The sequence below is a fragment of the Oncorhynchus keta genome, chromosome 3 (genome assembly GCF_023373465.1).
Source record: "Oncorhynchus keta strain PuntledgeMale-10-30-2019 chromosome 3, Oket_V2, whole genome shotgun sequence".
Classification (NCBI taxonomy): domain Eukaryota; kingdom Metazoa; phylum Chordata; class Actinopteri; order Salmoniformes; family Salmonidae; genus Oncorhynchus; species Oncorhynchus keta.
Genome location: NC_068423.1, coordinates 33,969,416 through 33,993,344, shown reverse-complemented (window position 1 = coordinate 33,993,344; position 23,929 = coordinate 33,969,416). Strand labels below are relative to the sequence as shown.

The following is a 23,929-nucleotide window of genomic DNA, read 5'->3' as shown; positions in this document are numbered from 1 at the left end:
TGCATCTAAAGTCAATCTGGTGACATCACACCTTAATCTTAGCTAGCTAGCTAACGTTATACTGCATCTAAAGTCAATCTGGTGACATCACAATTATGACGAAAAGTCTCCTCCTGAATGTCATTGTATTTCCAAGCAGTTTTGATGAAATCTTCATCAGCGCTCATTGACGATGTGTTGAGTAGAATGGCATTAGTCCAAAACTAACGTTCAAAACAATAATGTGAGGAAACATGCAACCCATGAATAGGCTCAGTGCTGTGTTTATGTTACTGTGTCTGTCCCATCAAGGATCATGTTGTGTGTCTCCTGATCTCAGCCTGGTGTCTCTTTCCTCCTGTAGTGATCACGTCTCCTGATCTCAGCCTGCTGTCTCCCTCCTCCTGTAGTGATCACATCTTCCTCTGAGTCTGGTGTCTCTCCTCCTGTAGTGATCACATCTTCCTCTGAGCCTGGTGTCTCTCTCCTCCTGTAGTGATCACATCTTCCTCTGAGTCTGGTGTCTCTCTCCTCCTGTAGTGATCACATCTTCCTCTGAGCCTGGTGTCTCTCTCCTCCTGTAGTGATCACGTCTTCCTCTGAGCCTGGTATCTCTCTCCTCCTGTAGTGATCACATCTTCCTCTGAGCCTGGTGTCTCCCTCCTCCTGTAGTGATCACATCTTCCTCTGAGCCTGGTGTCTCCCTCCTCCTGTAGTGATCACGTCTTCCTCTGAGCCTGGTGTCTCTCTCCTCCTGTAGTGATCACATCTTCCTCTGAGCCTGGTGTCTCCCTCCTCCTGTAGTGATCACAACTTCCTCTGAGCCTGGTGTCTCTCCTCCTGTAGTGATCACGTCTTCCTCTGAGCCTGGTGTCTCTCTGCTCCTGTAGTGATCACATCTTCCTCTGAGCCTGGTGTCTCTCTCCTCCTGTAGTGATCACATCTTCCTCTCAGCCTGGTGTCTCTCTCCTCCTGTAGTGATCACGTCTTCCTCTGAGCCTGGTGTCTCTCTCCTCCTGTAGTGATCACATCTTCCTCTGAGCCTGGTGTCTCTCTCCTCCTGTAGTGATCACATCTTCCTCTGAGCCTGGTGTCTCTCTCCTCCTGTAGTGATCACATCTTCCTCTGAGCCTGGTGTCTCTCCTCCTGTAGTGATCACATCTTCCTCTGAGCCTGGTGTCTCCCTCCTCCTGTAGTGATCACATCTTCCTCTGAGCCTGGTGTCTCTCCTCCTGTAGTGATCACGTCTTCCTCTGAGCCTGGTGTCTCTCTCCTCCTGTAGTGATCACATCTTCCTCTGAGCCTGGTGTCTCCCTCCTCCTGTAGTGATCACATCTTCCTCTGAGCCTGGTGTCCCTCCTCCTGTAGTGATCACGTCTTCCTCTGAGCCTGGTGTCTCTCTCCTCCTGTAGTGATCACGTCTTCCTCTGAGCCTGGTATCTCTCTCCTCCTGTAGTGATCACATCTTCCTCTGAGCCTGGTGTCTCTTTCCTCCTGTAGTGATCACATCTTCCTCTGAGCCTGGTGTCTCCCTCCTCCTGTAGTGATCACGTCTTCCTCTGAGCCTGGTGTCTCTTTCCTCCTGTAGTGATCACGTCTTCCTCTGAGTCTGGTGTCTCTCTCCTCCTGTAGTGATCACATCTTCCTCTGAGCCTGGTGTCCCTCCTCCTGTAGTGATCACGTCTTCCTCTGAGCCTGGTGTCTCTCTGCTCCTGTAGTGATCACATCTTCCTCTGAGCCTGGTGTCTCTCTCCTCCTGTAGTGATCACGTCTTCCTCTGAGCCTGGTGTCTCTTTCCTCCTGTAGTGATCACATCTTCCTCTGAGCCTGGTGTCTCTCTCCTCCTGTAGTGATCACATCTTCCTCTGGATCTGGTGTCTCTCTCCTCCTGTAGTGACCACGTCTTCCTCTGAGCCTGGTGTCTCTTTCCTCCTGTAGTGATCACGTCTTCCTCTGAGCCTGGTGTCTCTCTCCTCCTGTAGTGATCACGTCTTCCTCTGAGCCTGGTGTCTCTCTCCTCCTGTAGTGATCACATCTTCCTCTGAGCCTGGTGTCTCTCTCCTCCTGTAGTGATCACATCTTCCTCTGAGCCTGGTGTCTCTCTCCTCCTGTAGTGATCACATCTTCCTCTGAGCCTGGTGTCTCTCCTCCTGTAGTGATCACATCTTCCTCTGAGCCTGGTGTCTCCCTCCTCCTGTAGTGATCACATCTTCCTCTGAGCCTGGTGTCTCTCCTCCTGTAGTGATCACATCTTCCTCTGAGCCTGGTGTCTCTCTCCTCCTGTAGTGATCACGTCTTCCTCTGAACCTGGTGTCTCTCTCCTCCTGTAGTGATCACATCTTCCTCTGAGCCTGGTGTCTCTCCTCCTGTAGTGATCACGTCTTCCTCTGAACCTGGTGTCTCTCTCCTCCTGTAGTGATCACATCTTCCTCTGAGCCTGGTGTCTCCCTCCTCCTGTAGTGATCACATCTTCCTCTGAGCCTGGTGTCTCCCTCCTCCTGTAGTGACCACGTCTTCCTCTGAGTATGGTGTCTCTCCTCCTGTAGTGATCACATCTTCCTCTGAGCCTGGTGTCTCTCTCCTCCTGTAGTGATCACGTCTTCCTCTACAAGGGACTACACTGTGAGTCTGGATGATGGCTCTGCTGAGACCAGGACTTACCAGTGGAGACAGACCATCACCTTCCAGAGCTGTCCAAATGACGAGGCTGCAAGGGCCGTGCTGCCCACACAGGTACACACTAATCAATCAATCAATCAATCAATCAATCAATCAATCAATCAATCAATCAATCATACGAGTAATCATACTAGTAACCAAATGCATCAATAAACAAATGCAAATGCATGTAACCGAATACATTAATACAGTATGTCTTCTACAGATGCTGAGTGTGGACCAGGTGTTTGTGATGTACGACTCAACAACGAGCTGATCCGATACGCCATGAGCAACAAAATCGGCGATGTCAACGGTGAGTCACTTCCCGTCTGAGGTTATTGTTGTCTCTCTGATTGGTCTGATTTCCCTTCCTTCCTTCTTCCTGTTTAGACTGATGTAAATTCCTCCTCCCTAATTGATACGTCTTTCTGTTGGTCTTCTTTTGTATTATTTGTAGATGGTTCAAGTAGTAGTCGTTTCCTGTTCCTGTTTGAGACAGATCTTCCTAATCGAGAGCCTTCCAATTTTGTCGATGGTCTCTGGTAGTGCCAGTTTTGGAGTAGCAACAATCACCTACAATATAATATGAAACATTGTCTAAATGTGTGATAACCTAGTTCTTAACTACATTGATAATGGGATATTAAACCAGCACTTCCCAAACACGGTCCTAATCATATTTTGCCCTATCACTACACAGCTGATTTAAATAATCAATGTGCCCCCATTGGGGTCCCCAGGACCGAGTTTGGGAAACGCTGTATTAAACTGTACTGGCTGTGTTTCTGTCCAGGAGGCCAGCAGGAAGTGGAGAATGCTGTATTTAAACTGTACTGGCTGTGTTTCTGTCCAGGAGGCCAGCAGGAAGTGGAGAATGCTGTATTTAAACTGTACTGGCTGTGTTTCTGTCCAGGAGGCCAGCAGGAAGTGGCGAATGCTGTATTTAAACTGTACTGGCTGTGTTTCTGTCCAGGAGCCCAGCAGGAAGTGGAGAATGCTGTATTTAAACTGTACTGGCTGTGTTTCTGTCCAGGAGGCCAGCAGGAAGTGGCGAATGCTGTATTTAAACTGTACTGGCTGTGTTTCTGTCCAGGAGGCCAGCAGGAAGTGGCGAATGCTGTATTTAAACTGTACTGGCTGTGTTTCTGTCCAGGAGGCCAGCAGGAAGTGGAGAATGCTGTATTTAAACTGTACTGGCTGTGTTTCTGTCCAGGAGGCCAGCAGGAAGTGGAGAATGCTGTATTTAAACTGTACTGGCTGTGTTTCTGTCCAGGAGGCCAGCAGGAAGTGGAGAATGCTGTATTTAAACTGTACTGGCTGTGTTTCTGTCCAGGAGGCCAGCAGGAAGTGGAGAATGCTGTATTTAAACTGTACTGGCTGTGTTTCTGCCCAGGAGGCCAGCAGGAAGTGGAGAATGCTGTATTTAAACTGTACTGGCTGTGTTTCTGTCCAGGAGCCCAGCAGGAAGTGGAGAATGCTGTATTTAAACTGTACTGGCTGTGTTTCTGTCCAGGAGGCCAGCAGGAAGTGGCGAATGCTGTATTTAAACTGTACTGGCTGTGTTTCTGTCCAGGAGGCCAGCAGGAAGTGGCGAATGCTGTATTTAAACTGTACTGGCTGTGTTTCTGTCCAGGAGGCCAGCAGGAAGTGGAGAATGCTGTATTTAAACTGTACTGGCTGTGTTTCTGTCCAGGAGGCCAGCAGGAAGTGGAGAATGCTGTATTTAAACTGTACTGGCTGTGTTTCTGTCAGGAGGCCAGCAGGAAGTGGAGAATGCTGTATTTAAACTGTACTGGCTGTGTTTCTGTCCAGGAGGCCAGCAGGAAGTGGAGAATGCTGTATTTAAACTGTACTGGCTGTGTTTCTGTCCAGGAGGCCAGCAGGAAGTGGAGAATGCTGTATTTAAACTGTACTGGCTGTGTTTCTGTCCAGGAGGCCAGCAGGAAGTGGAGAATGCTGTATTTAAACTGTACTGGCTGTGTTTCTGTCCAGGAGGCCAGCAGGAAGTGGAGAATGCTGTATTTAAACTGTACTGGCTGTGTTTCTGTCCAGGAGGCCAGCAGGAAGTGGAGAATGCTGTATTTAAACTGTACTGGCTGTGTTTCTGTCCAGGAGGCCAGCAGGAAGTGGAGAATGCTGTATTTAAACTGTACTGGCTGTGTTTCTGTCCAGGAGGCCAGCAGGAAGTGGAGAATGCTGTATTTAAACTGTACTGGCTGTGTTTCTGTAGGAGGCCAGCAGGAAGTGGAGAATGCTGTATTTAAACTGTACTGGCTGTGTTTCTGTCCAGGAGGCCAGCAGGAAGTGGAGAATGCTGTATTTAAACTGTACTGGCTGTGTTTCTGTCCAGGAGGCCAGCAGAAGCTCTAGGAGTATTCCTGTTTCACTGGGAGACACGGCTGCGTATCTTTTTGCTGTCTGTGAGCCCCGAACAGTATCACAGTTCACCTGCCAGTGTGCTGCTGGCTTCACTGGAGACGGGCGCTCTTGTTACGGTATGTTATGGAGATGTGAAATGCTGTCTGGAGTACTCATAATACACAGAGGAGCTGATCAGAACAATCATATCATTAGTCGTGTTAGGTGTCTAAATGAAGCTCTAGTCAGTATCTTTTGGTGGCTAAATGAAGCTCTAGTCAGTATCTTTTGGTGTCTAAATGAAGCTCTAGTCAGTATCTTTTGGTGTCTAAATGAAGCTCTAGTCAGTATCTTTTGGTGTCTAAATGAAGCTCTAGTCAGTATCTTTTGGTGGCTAAATGAAGCTCTAGTCAGTATCTTTTGGTGTCTAAATGAAGCTCTAGTCAGTATCTTTTGGTGTCTAAATGACTCCAGTCAGTATCTTTTGGTGTCTAAACTGAAACTCTAGTCAGTATCTTTTGGTGTCTAAATGAAGCTCTAGTCAGTATCTTTTGGTGGCTAAATTAAGCTCTAGTCAGTATATTTTTGGTGGCTAAATGAAGCTCTAGTCAGTATCTTTTGGTGTCTAAATGAAGCTCTAGTCAGTATCTTTTGGTGGCTAAATGAAGCTCTAGTCAGTATCTTTTGGTGGCTAAATGAAGCTCTAGGGGGAGTATCTTTTGGTGGCTAAAAGGAAGCTCTAGTCAGTATCTTTTGGTGGCTAAATGAAGCTCTAGTCAGTATCTTTTGGTGGCTAAATGAAGCTCTAGTCAGTATCTTTTGGTGTCTAAATGAAGCTCTAGTCAGTATCTTTTGGTGTCTAAATGAAGCTCTAGTCAGTATCTTTTGGTGTCTAAATGAAGCTCTAGTCAGTATCTTTTGGTGTCTAAATGAAGCTCTAGTCAGTATCTTTTGGTGGCTAAATGAAGCTCTAGTCAGTATCTTTTGGTGTCTAAATGAAGCTCTAGTCAGTATCTTTTGGTGTCTAAATGAAGCTCTAGTCTGTATCTTTTGGTGTCTAAATGAAGCTCTAGTCAGTATTTTGCATACCAAGCAGGAAAGGGAAAAACAGTCTAATGCTCCATTACATCTTACAGTGTCTTACAGTGTCCTCATTAACACTTACAGGTATGCTGTGCTCTGTACTGTGCTGTATTCTGTACTGTGCTGTACTCTGTACTGTGCTGTGCTCTGTACTGTGCTGTACTCTGTACTGTGCTGTACTCTGTACTGTGAACTGTCCTGTGCTGTGCTCTGAACTGTGCTGAACTCAGTCCTCTGCTGTACTCTGTGAACTGTGCTGTACTCTGTGTCTGAACTCTGTACTGTGCTGTATTCTGATGTGCTCTGAACTATATTCTGTACTCTGTACTGCGTTGTACTGTGCTGTACTGTAACTCTGTACTGTGCTGTATTCTGAACACTGTGCTGTATTCTGTGCTGTGCTGTACTCTGTACTGTGCTGTATTCTGATGTGCTCTGTACTATATTCCCTCTGCTGTTGTACTGTGAACTGTCCTCTGTACTGTGCTGTACTGTACTCTGATGTGCTCTGTACTATATTCTGTACTGCGTTGTACTGTGGCCTGGTTGACAGCCCATCCTGTCAGAATCCTGTTCCTTCACTGTCTGACTCCCAGACCAAACACTCAATCATAGGTTGATTAGGGGACCATTTCCAGAACCTAGTGAACTACAGCCCTCCCTTCATATCTTGGGGTTTCAGGGCTCATTTCAGAACACAAACTACAGTATGATGTACAGGAAGGAGTAGTCCCTTCACAGAACAGAGGGGTTTCTATTTCGGGCTTGGAGTTGGGTTAGGAAATGTTTTTACAGTCTTTGGAGTTGGAAAGTCTTGGAACTACAGTCCCTGGGAGGCGGGAGGAACAGTTTTAGGATGACAGGAAAGGAAGTGCTCTGCTGGCAGACAGAGTTAAAATGAGGACCCTACTCCCAGATAGTCCCACTAGTGAACTAGGAGTTCTTATTTTGTCTTGGGACAGGCTTGGGGAGGAGGGGTAGTGAACTAGTTTTGCTGACGAGGGAAAAGGAAGTGCTCTTAGCCACAGAACACTAGTAAAGACAGGATGCTTGTCCAGAACACAGGAACTACAGTATCTCTAAACACATTTAGCAATTAGGAAACTACAGTCCTCTGCTGTCCAGAACACTAGTGAACTACAGTCCCTCTGCTGTCCAGAACACTAGTGAACTACAGTCCCTCTGCTGTCCAGAACACTAGTGAACTACAGTCCCTCTGCTGTCCAGAACACTAGTGAACTACAGTCCCTCTGCTGTCCAGAACACTAGTGAACTACAGTCCCTCTGCTGTCAGAACACTAGTGAACTACAGTCCCTCTGCTGTCCAGAACACTAGTGAACTACAGTCCCTCTGCTGTCCAGAACACTAGTGAACTACAGTCCCTCTGCTGTCCAGAACACTAGTGAACTACAGTCCCTCTGCTGTCCAGAACACTAGTGAACTACAGTCCCTCTGCTGTCCAGAACACTAGTGAACTACAGTCCCTCTGCTGTCCAGAACACTAGTGAACTACAGTCCCTCTGCTGTCCAGAACACTAGTGAACTACAGTCCTCTGCTGTCCAGAACACTAGTGAACTACAGTCCCTCTGCTGTCAGAACACTAGTGAACTACAGTCCCTCTGCTGTCAGAACACTAGTGAACTACAGTCCCTCTGCTGTCCAGAACACTAGTGAACTACAGTCCCTCTGCTGTCCAGAACACTAGTGAACTACAGTCCCTCTGCTGTCCAGAACACTAGTGAACTACAGTCCCTCTGCTGTCAGAACACTAGTGAACTACAGTCCCTCTGCTGTCCAGAACACTCCCTCTGCTGTCCAGTGAACTACAGTCCCTCTGCTGTCCAGAACACTAGTGAACTACAGTCCTCTGCTGTCCAGAACACTAGTGAACTACAGTCCCTCTGCTGTCCAGAACACTAGTGAACTACAGTCCCTCTGCTGTCCAGAACACTAGTGAACTACAGTCCCTCTGCTGTCCAGAACACTAGTGAACTACAGTCCCTCTGCTGTCCAGAACACTAGTGAACTACAGTCCCTCTGCTGTCCAGAACACTAGTGAACTACAGTCCCTCTGCTGTCAGAACACTAGTGAACTACAGTCCCTCTGCTGTCCAGAACACTAGTGAACTACAGTCCCTCTGCTGTCCAGAACACTAGTGAACTACAGTCCCTCTGCTGTCCAGAACACTAGTGAACTACAGTCCCTCTGCTGTCCAGAACACTAGTGAACTACAGTCCCTCTGCTGTCCAGAACACTAGTGAACTACAGTCCCTCTGCTGTCAGAACACTAGTGAACTACAGTCCCTCTGCTGTCCAGAACACTAGTGAACTACAGTCCCTCTGCTGTCAGAACACTAGTGAACTACAGTCCCTCTGCTGTCCAGAACACTAGTGAACTACAGTCCCTCTGCTGTCCAGAACACTAGTGAACTACAGTCCTCTGCTGTCCAGAACACTAGTGAACTACAGTCCCTCTGCTGTCCAGAACACTAGTGAACTACAGTCCCTCTGCTGTCCAGAACACTAGTGAACTACAGTCCCTCTGCTGTCCAGAACACTAGTGAACTACAGTCCCTCTGCTGTCCAGAACACTAGTGAACTACAGTCCCTCTGCTGTCCAGAACACTAGTGAACTACAGTCCCTCTGCTGTCCAGAACACTAGTGAACTACAGTCCCTCTGCTGTCAGAACACTAGTGAACTACAGTCCCTCTGCTGTCCAGAACACTAGTGAACTACAGTCCCTCTGCTGTCCAGAACACTAGTGAACTACAGTCCCTCTGCTGTCCAGAACACTAGTGAACTACAGTCCCTCTGCTGTCCAGAACACTAGTGAACTACAGTCCCTCTGCTGTCCAGAACACTAGTGAACTACAGTCCCTCTGCTGTCCAGAACACTAGTGAACTACAGTCCCTCTGCTGTCCAGAACACTAGTGAACTACAGTCCCTCTGCTGTCCAGAACACTAGTGAACTACAGTCCCTCTGCTGTCCAGAACACTAGTGAACTACAGTCCCTCTGCTGTCCAGAACACTAGTGAACTACAGTCCCTCTGCTGTCAGAACACTAGTGAACTACAGTCCCTCTGCTGTCCAGAACACTAGTGAACTACAGTCCCTCTGCTGTCAGAACACTAGTGAACTACAGTCCTCTGCTGTCCAGAACACTAGTGAACTACAGTCCCTCTGCTGTCCAGAACACTAGTGAACTACAGTCCCTCTGCTGTCCAGAACACTAGTGAACTACAGTCCCTCTGCTGTCCAGAACACTAGTGAACTACAGTCCCTCTGCTGTCCAGAACACTAGTGAACTACAGTCCCTCTGCTGTCCAGAACACTAGTGAACTACAGTCCTCTGCTGTCCAGAACACTAGTGAACTACAGTCCCTCTGCTGTCCAGAACACTAGTGAACTACAGTCCCTCTGCTGTCCAGAACACTAGTGAACTACAGTCCCTCTGCTGTCCAGAACACTGGTGAACTACAGTCCCTCTGCTGTCCAGAACACTAGTGAACTACAGTCCCTCTGCTGTCCAGAACACTAGTGAACTACAGTCCCTCTGCTGTCCAGAACACTAGTGAACTACAGTCCCTCTGCTGTCCAGAACACTAGTGAACTACAGTCCCTCTGCTGTCCAGAACACTAGTGAACTACAGTCCCTCTGCTGTCCAGAACACTAGTGAACTACAGTCCCTCTGCTGTCCAGAACACTAGTGAACTACAGTCCCTCTGCTGTCCAGAACACTAGTGAACTACAGTCCCTCTGCTGTCCAGAACACTAGTGAACTACAGTCCCTCTGCTGTCCAGAACACTAGTGAACTACAGTCCCTCTGCTGTCCAGAACACTAGTGAACTACAGTCCCTCTGCTGTCCAGAACACTAGTGAACTACAGTCCCTCTGCTGTCAGAACACTAGTGAACTACAGTCCCTCTGCTGTCCAGAACACTAGTGAACTACAGTCCCTCTGCTGTCCAGAACACTAGTGAACTACAGTCCCTCTGCTGTCCAGAACACTAGTGAACTACAGTCCCTCTGCTGTCCAGAACACTAGTGAACTACAGTCCCTGCTGTCTGCTGTCAGAACACTAGTGAACTACAGTCCCTCTGCTGTCCAGAACACTAGTGAACTACAGTCCCTCTGCTGTCCAGAACACTAGTGAACTACAGTCCCTCTGCTGTCCAGAACACTAGTGAACTACAGTCCCTCTGCTGTCCAGAACACTAGTGAACTACAGTCCCTCTGCTGTCCAGAACACTAGTGAACTACAGTCCCCTCTGCTGTCCAGAACACTAGTGAACTACAGTCCTCTGCTGTCCAGAACACTAGTGAACTACAGTCCCTCTGCTGTCCAGAACACTAGTGAACTACAGTCCCTCTGCTGTCCAGAACACTAGTGAACTACAGTCCCTCTGCTGTCCCAGAACACTAGTGAACTACAGTCCCTCTGCTGTCCAGAACACTAGTGAACTACAGTCCCTCTGCTGTCCAGAACACTAGTGAACTACAGTCCCTCTGCTGTCCAGAACACTAGTGAACTACAGTCCCTCTGCTGTCAGAACACTAGTGAACTACAGTCCCTCTGCTGTCCAGAACACTAGTGAACTACAGTCCCTCTGCTGTCCAGAACACTAGTGAACTACAGTCCCTCTGCTGTCCAGAACACTAGTGAACTACAGTCCCTCTGCTGTCCAGAACACTAGTGAACTACAGTCCCTCTGCTGTCCAGAACACTAGTGAACTACAGTCCCTCTGCTGTCCAGAACACTGGTGAACTACAGTCCCTCTGCTGTCCAGAACACTAGTGAACTACAGTCCCTCTGCTGTCCAGAACACTAGTGAACTACAGTCCCTCTGCTGTCCAGAACACTAGTGAACTACAGTCCCTCTGCTATCAGAACACTAGTGAACTACAGTCCCTCTGCTGTCCAGAACACTAGTGAACTACAGTCCCTCTGCTGTCCAGAACACTAGTGAACTACAGTCCCTCTGCTGTCCAGAACACTAGTGAACTACAGTCCCTCTGCTGTCCAGAACACTAGTGAACTACAGTCCCTCTGCTGTCCAGAACACTAGTGAACTACAGTCCCTCTGCTGTCAGAACACTAGTGAACTACAGTCCCTCTGCTGTCCAGAACACTAGTGAACTACAGTCCCTCTGCTGTCCAGAACACTAGTGAACTACAGTCCCTCTGCTGTCCAGAACACTAGTGAACTACAGTCCTCTGCTGTCCAGAACAGAACACTAGTGAACTACAGTCCCTCTGCTGTCCAGAACACTAGTGAACTACAGTCCCTCTGCTGTCCAGAACACTAGTGAACTACAGTCCCTCTGCTGTCCAGAACACTAGTGAACTACAGTCCCTCTGCTATCCAGAACACTAGTGAACTACAGTCCCTCTGCTGTCCAGAACACTAGTGAACTACAGTCCTCTGCTGTCCAGAACACTAGTGAACTACAGTCCCTCTGCTGTCCAGAACACTAGTGAACTACAGTCCTCTGCTGTCCAGAACACTAGTGAACTACAGTCCCTCTGCTGTCCAGAACACTAGTGAACTACAGTCCCTCTGCTGTCCAGAACACTAGTGAACTACAGTCCCTCTGCTGTCCAGAACACTAGTGAACTACAGTCCCTCTGCTGTCCAGAACACTAGTGAACTACAGTCCCTCTGCTATCCAGAACACTAGTGAACTACAGTCCCTCTGCTGTCCAGAACACTAGTGAACTACAGTCCCTCTGCTGTCCAGAACACTAGTGAACTACAGTCCCTCTGCTATCCAGAACACTAGTGAACTACAGTCCCTCTGCTGTCCAGAACACTAGTGAACTACAGTCCCTCTGCTGTCCAGAACACTAGTGAACTACAGTCCCTCTGCTGTCCAGAACACTAGTGAACTACAGTCCCTCTGCTGTCCAGAACACTAGTGAACTACAGTCCCTCTGCTGTCCAGAACACTAGTGAACTACAGTCCCTCTGCTGTCCAGAACACTAGTGAACTACAGTCCCTCTGCTGTCCAGAACACTAGTGAACTACAGTCCCTCTGCTATCCAGAACACTAGTGAACTACAGTCCCTCTGCTGTGTCCAGAACACTAGTGAACTACAGTCCTCTGCTGTCCAGAACACTAGTGAACTACAGTCCCTCTGCTGTCCAGAACACTAGTGAACTACAGTCCCTCTGCTGTCCAGAACACTAGTGAACTACAGTCCCTCTGCTGTCCAGAACACTAGTGAACTACAGTCCCTCTGCTGTCCAGAACACTAGTGAACTACAGTCCCTCTGCTGTCCAGAACACTAGTGAACTACAGTCCCCTCTGCTGTCCAGAACACCAGTGAACTACAGTCCCTCTGCTGTCCAGAACACTAGTGAACTACAGTCCTCTGCTATCAGATACTGTCAGAACACTAGTGAACTACAGTCCTCTGCTGTCCAGAACACTAGTGAACTACAGTCCCTCTGCTGTCCAGAACACTAGTGAACTACAGGTCCCTCTGCTGTCCAGAACACTAGTGAACTACAGTCCCTCTGCTGTCCAGAACACTAGTGAACTACAGTCCCTCTGCTGTCAGAACACTAGTGAACTACAGTCCCTCTGCTGTCCAGAACACTAGTGAACTACAGTCCCTCTGCTGTCAGAACACTAGTGAACTACAGTCCCTCTGCTGTCAGAACACTAGTGAACTACAGTCCCTCTGCTGTCCAGAACACTAGTGAACTACAGTCCCTCTGCTGTCCAGAACACTAGTGAACTACAGTCCCTCTGCTGTCAGAACACTAGTGAACTACAGTCCCTCTGCTGTCCAGAACACTAGTGAACTACAGTCCCTCTGCTGTCAGAACACTAGTGAACTACAGTCCCTCTGCTGTCCAGAACACTAGTGAACTACAGTCCCTCTGCTGTCCAGAACACTAGTGAACTACAGTCCTCTGCTGTCCAGAACACTAGTGAACTACAGTCCCTCTGCTATCCAGAACACTAGTGAACTACAGTCCCTCTGCTGTCCAGAACACTAGTGAACTACAGTCCCTCTGCTGTCCAGAACACTAGTGAACTACAGTCCCTCTGCTGTCCAGAACACTAGTGAACTACAGTCCCTCTGCTGTCCAGAACACTAGTGAACTACAGTCCCTCTGCTGTCAGAACACTAGTGAACTACAGTCCCTCTGCTGTCAGAACACTAGTGAACTACAGTCCCTCTGCTGTCAGAACACTAGTGAACTACAGTCCCTCTGCTGTCCAGAACACTGTGAACTACAGTCCCTCTGCTGTCAGAACACTAGTGAACTACAGTCCCTCTGCTATCCAGAACACTAGTGAACTACAGTCCCTCTGTTATCAGAACACCAGTGAACTACAGTCCCTCTGCTTTCAGATACTGTCAGAACACTAGTGAACTACAGTCCCTCTGCTTTCCAGATACTGTCAGAACACTAGTGAACTACAGTCCCTCTGCTGTCCAGATACTGTCCAGAACACCAGTGAACTACAGTCCCTCTGCTGTCCAGATACTGTCAGAACACCAGTGAACTACAGTCCCTCTGCTATCCAGAACACCAGTGAACTACAGTCCCTCTGCTGTCCAGAACACTAGTGAACTACAGTCCCTCTGCTATCCAGATACTGTCCAGAACACTAGTGAACTACAGTCCCTCTGCTATCAGATACTGTCCAGAACACCAGTGAACTACAGTCCCTCTGCTATCCAGATACTGTCCAGAACACCAGTGAACTACAGTCCCTCTGCTATCAGATACTGTCAGAACACTAGTGAACTACAGTCCCTCTGCTATCCAGATACTGTCCAGAACACTAGTGAACTACAGTCCCTCTGCTATCCAGATACTGTCCAGAACACCAGTGAACTACAGTCCCTCTGCTATCCAGATACTGTCCAGAACACCAGTGAACTACAGTCCCTCTGCTATCCAGATACTGTCCAGAACACTAGTGAACTACAGTCCCTCTGCTATCAGATACTGTCAGAACACCAGTGAACTACAGTCCCTCTGCTATCAAGAACACCAGTGAACTACAGTCCTCTGCTATCCAGATACTGTCAGAACACTAGTGAACTACAGTCCCTCTGCTGTCCAGATACTGTCCAGAACATAGTGAACTACAGTCCCTCTGCTATCCAGATACTGTCCAGAACACTAGTGAACTACAGTCCCTCTGCTATCCAGATACTGTCCAGAACACTAGTGAACTACAGTCCCTCTGCTATCAGATACTGTCAGAACACTAGTGAACTACAGTCCCTCTGCTATCCAGATACTGTCCAGAACACTAGTGAACTACAGTCCCTCTGCTATCCAGATACTGTCAGAACACTAGTGAACTACAGTCCCTCTGCTATCCAGATACTGTCAGAACACTAGTGAACTACAGTCCCTCTGCTATCCAGAACACTAGTGAACTACAGTCCCTCTGCTGTCAGAACACTAGTGAACTACAGTCCCTCTGCTGTCCAGAACACCAGTGAACTACAGTCCCTCTGCTATCAGATACTGTCAGAACACTAGTGAACTACAGTCCCTCTGCTATCAGAACACTAGTGAACTACAGTCCCTCTGCTATCCAGATACTGTCAGAACACTAGTGAACTACAGTCCCTCTGCTATCCAGATACTGTCAGAACACTAGTGAACTACAGTCCCTCTGTTATCCAGATACTGTCCAGAACACCCAGTGAACTACAGTCCTCTGCTGTCCAGATACTGTCCAGAACACTAGTGAACTACAGTCCCTCTGCTATCCAGATACTGTCAGAACACTAGTGAACTACAGTCCCTCTGCTATCCAGATACTGTCAGAACACTAGTGAACTACAGTCCCTCTGCTATCAGATACTGTCCAGAACACTGTGAACTACAGTCCCTCTGCTATCCAGATACTGTCCAGAACACTAGTGAACTACAGTCCCTCTGCTATCCAGATACTGTCAGAACACTAGTGAACTACAGTCCCTCTGCTATCCAGATACTGTCAGAACACTAGTGAACTACAGTCCCTCTGCTATCAGATACTGTCCAGAACACTAGTGAACTACAGTCCCTCTGCTATCAGATACTGTCCAGAACACTAGTGAACTACAGTCCCTCTGCTGTCAGATACTGTCAGAACACCAGTGAACTACAGTCCCTCTGCTATCCAGATACTGTCAGAACACTAGTGAACTACAGTCCCTCTGCTATCAGATACTGTCCAGAACACTAGTGAACTACAGTCCCTCTGCTATCCAGATACTGTCCAGAACACTAGTGAACTACAGTCCCTCTGCTATCCAGATACTGTCAGAACACTAGTGAACTACAGTCCCTCTGCTATCCAGATACTGTCAGAACACCAGTGAACTACAGTCCCTCTGCTATCCAGATACTGTCCAGAACACTAGTGAACTACAGTCCCTCTGCTATCCAGATTACCACTGTCCAGAACACTAGTGAACTACAGTCCCTCTGCTATCAGATACTGTCCCAGAACACCAAGTGAACTACAGTCCCTCTGCTGTCCAGATACTGTCAGAACACTAGTGAACTACAGTCCCTCTGCTATCCAGATACTGTCCAGAACATAGTGAACTACAGTCCCTCTGCTATCCAGAACACCCAGTGAACTACAGTCCCTCTGCTATCCAGATACTGTCAGAACACCAGTGAACTACAGTCCCTCTGCTATCAGAACACCAGTGAACTACAGTCCTCTGCTATCAGATACTGTCCAGAACACTAGTGAACTACAGTCCCTCTGCTATCCAGATACTGTCCAGAACACCAGTGAACTACAGTCCCTCTGCTATCCAGAACACCAGTGAACTACAGTCCCTCTGCTATCAGATACTGTCAGAACACTAGTGAACTACAGTCCCTCTGCTATCCAGATACTGTCAGAACACCAGTGAACTACAGTCCCTCTGCTATCAGAACACCAGTGAACTACAGTCCCTCTGCTATCAGATACTGTCAGAACACTAGTGAACTACAGTCCCTCTGCTATCCAGATACTGTCAGAACACTAGTGAACTACAGTCCCTCTGCTATCAGAACACCCAGTGAACTACAGTCCCTCTGCTATCCAGATACTGTCCAGAACACTAGTGAACTACAGTCCTCTGTTATCCAGAACACTAGTGAACTACAGTCCTCTGCTGTCCAGAACACTAGTGAACTACAGTCCCTCTGCTATCAGATACTGTCAGAACACTAGTGAACTACAGTCCCTCTGCTATCCAGATACTGTCAGAACACTAGTGAACTACAGTCCCTCTGCTATCCAGGGTACTAGTGAACTACAGTCCCTCTGCTATCCAGATACTGTCCAGAACACTAGTGAACTGCAGTCCTCTGCTATCAGAACACTAGTGAACTACAGTCCCTCTGCTATCCAGATACTGTCAGAACACTAGTGAACTACAGTCCCTCTGCTGTCCAGAACACTAGTGAACTACAGTCCCTCTGCTATCCAGATACTGTCAGAACACTAGTGAACTACAGTCCCTCTGCTATCCAGATACTGTCAGAACACTAGTGAACTACAGTCCCTCTGCTATCCAGAACACTAGTGAACTACAGTCCCTCTGCTATCCAGATACTGTCAGAACACTAGTGAACTACAGTCCCTCTGCTGTCAGATACTGTCAGAACACTAGTGAACTACAGTCCCTCTGCTATCCAGATACTGTCCAGAACACTAGTGAACTACAGTCCCTCTGCTGTCCAGTGCTGTCAGAACACCAGTGAACTACAGTCACAACATATTGGATTGTGCCCACTGGTCTAATATGTTCCTAAATATTTTTGCTCTGCGTCTTGGGAGTTTGGTTTGGTAGCCGCTAAAAGATAATTTCCCAGATAATACATTGAGCGAGGTTCATTGTCATGTTTACAGGTAATAACTTGCTATTATAGTTATTATAGTTATTATAGTTGTTATAGTTGTTATAGTTATTATAGTTATTATTATTATAGTTGTTATAGTTATTATAGTTATTATAGTTATTATAGTTATTATAATAGTTATTATTATGGTTATTATTATGGTTATTATAGTTTATTATAGTTATTATAGTTATTTAGTTATTATAGTTATTATAGTTGTTATAGTTATTATAGTTGTTATAATATAGTTATTATAGTTATTATAGTTATTTATAGTTATTATAGTTATTATAGTTGTTTATAGTTATTAGTTGTTATAGTTATTGTTATAGTTGTTATAGTTATTATAGTTATTATAGTTATTATAGTTATTATAGTTATTATAGTTGTTATAATAGTTATTATAGTTGTTATTAGTTATTATAGTTATTATAGTTGTTATAGTTGTTATAGTTATTATAGTTATTATAGTTGTTATAGTTATTATAGTTGTTATTATAGTTATTATAGTTGTTATATTTATTATAGTTATTATAGTTATTATAGTTGTTATAGTTATTATAGTTTATTAGTTATTATAGTTATTATTATAGTTATTATAGTTGTTACGGTTGTTATAGTTTATAGTTATTATAGTTATTATAGTTTATAGTTATTATAGTTGTTATAGTTATTATAGTTATTATTTATAGTTATTATAGTTGTTATAGTTATTATAGTTATTATAGTTATTATAGTTGTTATAGTCATTATAGTTATTATGATTATTATAGTTATTTATAGTTATTATGGTTTATTATAGTTATTATAGTTGTTATAATAGTTATTATTACAGTTATTATAATATATAGTTATTATAGTTGTTATAGTTGTTATAGTTGTTATAATTATTATAGTTGTTATAGTTATTATAGTTATTACAGTTGTTATAGTTATTATAGTTATTATAGTTATTATAGTTGTTATAGTTATTTATAGTTGTTATAATTATTATAGTTGTTATAGTTATTATAGTTATTATAGTTGTTATAGTTATTATAGTTATCATAGTTGTTATTTATAGTTGTATTATAGTTGTTATAATTATTATAGTTATTATAGTTATTAGTTGTTATATTATGGTTATTATAGTTATTATAATTATTATAGTTATATTTAGTTATTATAGTTATTATAGTTATTATAATTATTATAGTTATTATTATAGTTATTATAATTATTATAGTTATTATTATAGTTATTATAATTATTATAGTTATTATTATAATTATTATAGTTGTTCTAGTTATTATAGTTATTGTTATAGTTATTAATTGTTATAATAGTTATTATAATTATTATAGTTATTATTATAATTATTATAGTTGTTATAGTTATTATAGTTATTAATTATAGTTATTATAGTTGTTATAATAGTTATTATAATTATTATAGTTATTATTATAGTTATTATTATAATTATTAGTTATTATTATAATTATTAGAATTATTATTATAATTATTATAGTTATTATAATTATTATAGTTATTATAGTTGTTATAGTTATTATGGTTATTTATGTTATTATAGTTATTATAGTTATTATTTATTATAGTTGTTATAGTTATTATAGTTATTATAGTTATAGTTGTTATAGTTATTATAGTTATTATAGTTGTTATAGTTATTATAGTTATTATTATAGTTATTATAGTTGTTATAGTTATTATAGTTATTATTATAGTTATTATAGTTATTATAGTTATTATAGTTATTATTATAGTTATTATAGTTATTATAGTTATTATTATAGTTATTATTATAGTTATTATAGTTATTATAGTTATTATTATAGTTATTATAGTTATTATAGTTATTATTATAGTTATTATAGTTGTTATAGTTATTATAGTTATTATAGTTATTATAGTTATTATTATAGTTATTATAGTTATTATCGTTATTATTATAGTTGTTATAGTTATTATAGTTGTTATAGTTATTATAGTTATTATTATAGTTATTATAGTTGTTATAGTTGTTATAGTTATTATAGTTATTATAGTTGTTATAGTTGTTATAGTTATTATAGTTATTATAGTTGTTATAGTTATTATAGTTATTATTATAGTTGTTACAGTTGTTGTAATTTGTAGTATAGTATAGTATCTGAAGGTCGACATACCGTCCTGTGTCACTTTTTACCATTCTTGATTAAAAACCTGTTCAGATCTGAACAGACTAACAGTCATTTTTCTGTTTCTGTTTGTCTCCATCTGTCCCTGTCGACATTGTTTAGTGTAGATCCCTCAGATCTGAACAGTCATGTGTATCTTTCTGTTTATGTGTGTTTATGTCAATGCTTGGGTTTGTGTTTGTTCCTGTCAGATATTGATGAGTGTAGAGATCCCTCTGGCCTGTGGAGACACTCAGTCTGCAACAACCAGCCCGGAACCTTCCGCTGTGAGGTGCAATGATGGATACCAGTTCGCCAGTGGCGGGCACACCTGCATAGGTACACTTTGTGTCGTCTCCCTTTCTCTCTCTCTCTGTTTTCTTATTCTTGTTATAAAAATAAATCTCCTAAATCACTCTCTTTCTATATATAATAATATGTGAAATATATACTTAAATGCCAAACAACATGTAGGCTCATAGCAATGCCAAACAACAACATGTGAGCTCTCTGCAATGTAGTATAACTTATGTGAAGTTATGCCAGTATAAACAACATGCAGGCTCTTGTCTTAAATATTTTCTCCCAAACTCTCTGTCTCGCTCTTTCTCTTAAATTCTCTCTGTCTCGCTCTCTTTCTCCCAAACTCTCTGTCTCGCTCCTTTCTCCCAAACTCTCTCTGTCACTCTTTCCCAAACTCTCTCTGTCTCGCTCTCTTTCTCTTAAACTCTCTCTGTCTCGCTCTCTTTCTCTTAAATTCTCTCTGTCTTAGACAATAACTATGCAGGCTCATAACGTCTTAGCGCCGCTTATGCAGGCTATATATATATAAATAACCTTTTTGGGCTCTTGATGCAAACAATAACTTGGAAATATATATATAGTAAATATAACCTTATGTCTTGAAACAATATATGATAGCAAACAACAACATGCAGGTATATATATATAATAACATACGGAAATATATACTTGATGTAAACAATAATTTCTCTTAAACTCTCTCTGTCTCGCTCTCTTTCTCTTAAACTCTCTCTGTCTCGCTCTCTTTCTCCCAAACTCTCTGTCTCGCACCCTTTCTCCCAAACTCTCTCTCTCGCACTCTTTCTCCCAAACTCTCTCTGTCTCGCTCTCTTTCTCTTAAACTCTCTCTGTCTCGTTCTCTTTCTCTTAAACTCTCTGTCTCGCTCTCTTTCTCTTAAACTCTCTCTGTCTCGCTCTCTTTCTCCCAAACTCTCTGTCTCGCACCCTTTCTCCCAAACTCTCTCTCTCGCACTCTTTCTCCCAAACTCTCTCTGTCTCGCTCTCTTTCTCTTAAACTCTCTCTGTCTCGTTCTCTTTCTCTTAAACTCTCTGTCTCGCTCTCTTTCTCTTAAACTCTCTCTGTCTCGCTCTCTTTCTCTTAAACTCTCTCTGTCTCGCTCTCTTTCTCTTAAACTCTCTCTGTCTCGTTCTCTTTCTCTTAAACTCTCTGTCTCAGCTCTCTTTCTCCCAAACTCTCTGTCTCAGCGACTCCTTTCTCCTAAACTCTCTCTCTCAGCACTCTTTCTCCAAAACTCTCTCTCTCGCGACTCTTTCTCCAAAACTCTCTTCTGTCTCGCTCTCTTTCTCTTAAACTCTCTCTGTCTCAGCTTCTCTTTATGGAGGAAACTCTCTGCACTCTTTCTCTCTCTTTCTCTTTTCTCTTCTCTCTCTCTCGCTCTTTTCTCTTAAGAAACTCTCTCTGTCTCGTTCTCTTTCTCTTAAACTCTCTCTCATCTCAACTCTCTTTCTCTTAAACTCTCTCTGTCTCGCTCTTTCTCTTAAGCTCTCTGTCTGCACTCTTTCCCAACTCTCTGTGCCAGAAATATAACTATGTGAAATATATATGATAAACCAACATATGCAGAAATATATATATAGTAAATAGCTTATGCAGGCTATGCAATGTAAATATAGCTTATCATTGAAACATATATAATGTAAACATGTATATGTGAAACATAACGTGTAATATAACTTATGCAGAGCTCTTGATATAAAATAACTATGTGGAAACATGTCTCGCTCTCTTTCTCTTAAACTCTCTCTGTCTCGCTCTCTTTCTCTTAGAGCTCTCTCTCTGTCTCGCACTCTTTCTCCTAAACTCTCTCTGTCTCGCTTCTTTCTCTTAAACTCTCTCTGTCTCGTCTCTTTCTCCTAAACTCTCTCTCGCACTCTTTCTCCCAGAGCTCTCTCTGTCTCGCTCTCTTTCTCTTAAACTCTCTCTGTCTCGCTCTCTTTCTCTTAAACTCTCTCTGTCTCGCACTCTTTCTCCCAAACTCTCTCTGTCTCGCTCTCTTTCTCTTAAACTCTCTCTGTCTCGTTCTCTTTCTCTTAAACTCTCTGTCTCGCTCTCTTTCTCCCAAACTCTCTGTCTCGCACCCTTTCTCCCAAACTCTCTCTCTCGCACTCTTTCTCCAAAACTCTCTCTCTCGCACTCTTTCTCTTAAACTCTCTCTGTCTCGTTCTCTTTCTCTTAAACTCTCTCTGTCTCGCTCTCTTTCTCCCAAACTCTCTCTCTCGCTCTCTTTCTCCCAAACTCTCTCTGTCTCGCTCTCTTTCTCTTAAACTCTCTCTCTCGCTCTCTTTCTCCCAAACTCTCTCTGTCTCGCTCTCTTTCTCCCAAACTCTCTCTCTCGCACTCTTTCTCCCAAACTCTCTCTGTCTCGCTCTCTTTCTCTTAAACTCTCTGTCTCGCTCTCTTTCTCTTAAACTCTCTGTCTCGCTCTCTTTCTCTTAAACTCTCTCTCTCTCGCACTCTTTCTCTTAAACTCTCTCTGTCTCGTTTCTCTTTCTCTTAAACTCTCTCTGTCTCGCTCTTTCTCTTAAACTCTCAAACTCTCTCTGTCTCGCACCCTTTCTTTCTCTCCACTCTTTCTCCAAAACTCTCTCTGTCTCGCTCTCTTTCTCTTAAACTCTCTCTGTCTCGTAAACAACATTTCTCCCCAAACTCTCTCTGTCTATATAACATAACTATGCAGGCTCTCTCTGAATATCTCATGTGTAGCTCTCATATGTCTAGGCTCTCTGTCTACAGACTCTGCTGTATACAATCATACCCAGACTCTCTCTGTCTCGATCTGTTCTCTTAAACTCTCTCTGTCTCGCACTCTTTCTCCCCAAACTCTCTCTGTCTCGCTCTCTTTCTCTTAAACTCTCTCTGTCTCGTTCTCTTTCTCTTAAACTCTCTGTCTCGCTCTCTTTCTCCCAAACTCTCTGTCTCAGCACCCTTTCTCCCAAACTCTCTCTCTCGCACTCTTTCTCCAAAACTCTCTCTCTCGCACTCTTTCTCCAAAACTCTCTCTGTCTCGCTCTCTTTCTCTTAAACTCTCTCTGTCTCGTTCTCTTTCTCTTAAACTCTCTCTGTCTCGCTCTCTTTCTCCCAAACTCTCTCTCTCGCACTCTTTCTCCCAAACTCTCTCTGTCTTGCTCTCTTTCTCTTAAACTCTCTCTGTCTCGCTCTCTTTCTCCCAAACTCTCTGTCTCGCTCCTTTTCCCCAGGCTCTCTGTCTCCGCACTCTTTCTCCCAAACTCTCTCTGTCTGTCTCTTTCTCTTAAACTCTCTCTGTCTCACTCTCTTTCTCTTAAACTCTCTCTGTCTCGCTCTCTTTCTCTTAAACTCTCTGTCTCGCTCTCTTTCTCCCAAACTCTCTCTGTCTCGCACTCTTCCACCCAAACTCTCTGTCTCGTTCTCTTTCTCCCAAACTCTCTCTGTCTCGCTCTCTTCCACCCAAACTCTCTGTCTCGTTCTCTTTCTCTTAAACTCTCTGTCTCGCTCTCTTTCTCCCAAACTCTCTCTGTCTCGCACCCTTTCTCCCAAACTCTCTCTGTCTCGCACTCTTTCTCTTAAACTCTCTCTGTCTCGCACTCTTTCTCCCAAACTCTCTCTGTCTCGCTCTCTTTCTCTTAAACTCTCTCTGTCTCGTTCTCTTTCTCTTAAACTCTCTGTCTCTTTTCTCTCTTTTCCTTTTCCCCAAACTCTCTGTCTCGCTCTCTATGTCCCCCCAGAGCTCTCTCTGTCTCTTTTCCCAAACTCTCTCTGTCTCGCTCTCTTTCTCCCAAACTCTCTCTGTCTCGCTTTCTCTTTCTCCCAAACTCTCTGTCTCGCTCTCTTTCTCCCAAACTCTCTGTCTGTCTCTTTCTCCCAAGCTCTCCCTTTTTTCTCCCAAACTCTGTCTCGCACCTTTCTCCCAAACTCTCTCTGTCTCGCTCTCTTTCTCTTAAACTCTCTCTGTCTCGTTCTCTTTCTCTTAAACTCTCTGTCTCGCTCTTTCTCTTAAGCTCTCTCTGTCTCGGATCTTTCTCTTCGAACTCTCTGTCTCGCTCTCTTTCTCTTAAGCTCTCTCTGTCTCGCTCTCTTTCTCCCAAACTCTCTCTGTCTCGCTCTCTTTCTCTTAAGCTCTCTGTCTCGCTTCTTTTCTCCCAAACTCTCTGTCTCGCACCCTTTCTCCCAACTCTCTCTCTCGCACTCTTTCTCCCAAACTCTCTCTGTCTCGCTCTCTTTCTCTTAAACTCTCTCTGTCTCGCGACTCTTTCTCCCAAACTCTCTCTGTCTCGCTCTCTTTCTCCCAAACTCTCTGTCTCGTCTCTTTCTCCTAAACTCTCTTCTCTCCCTTTCTCCCAAACTCTCTCTTCGCACTCTTTCTCAACTCTCTCTGTCTCGTCTTTCTCTAAACTCTCTCGTCTCGCGTCTCTTTCCTCCCAAACTCTCTTCTGCTCTCTTTCTCCCAACTCTCCTGTCTCGCTCCTTCTCCCAAACTCTCTGTCTCGCCTCTTTCTCCCAAACT

At 43.9% G+C, this 23,929-nt stretch overlaps 1 protein-coding gene across 1 annotated transcript in view; it reads left to right on the top strand.

Annotated features, from left to right (window-relative positions):
• Positions 1-23,929, top strand: part of LOC118379207 (nidogen-1-like) — a 167,622-nt gene that overhangs the window by 31,945 nt on the left and 111,748 nt on the right. Inside the window, 2 exon segments of the mRNA XM_052497069.1 lie at positions 2,570-2,712; positions 2,864-2,892. Coding sequence (XP_052353029.1) covers positions 2,570-2,712; positions 2,864-2,892 — 172 coding nt within the window.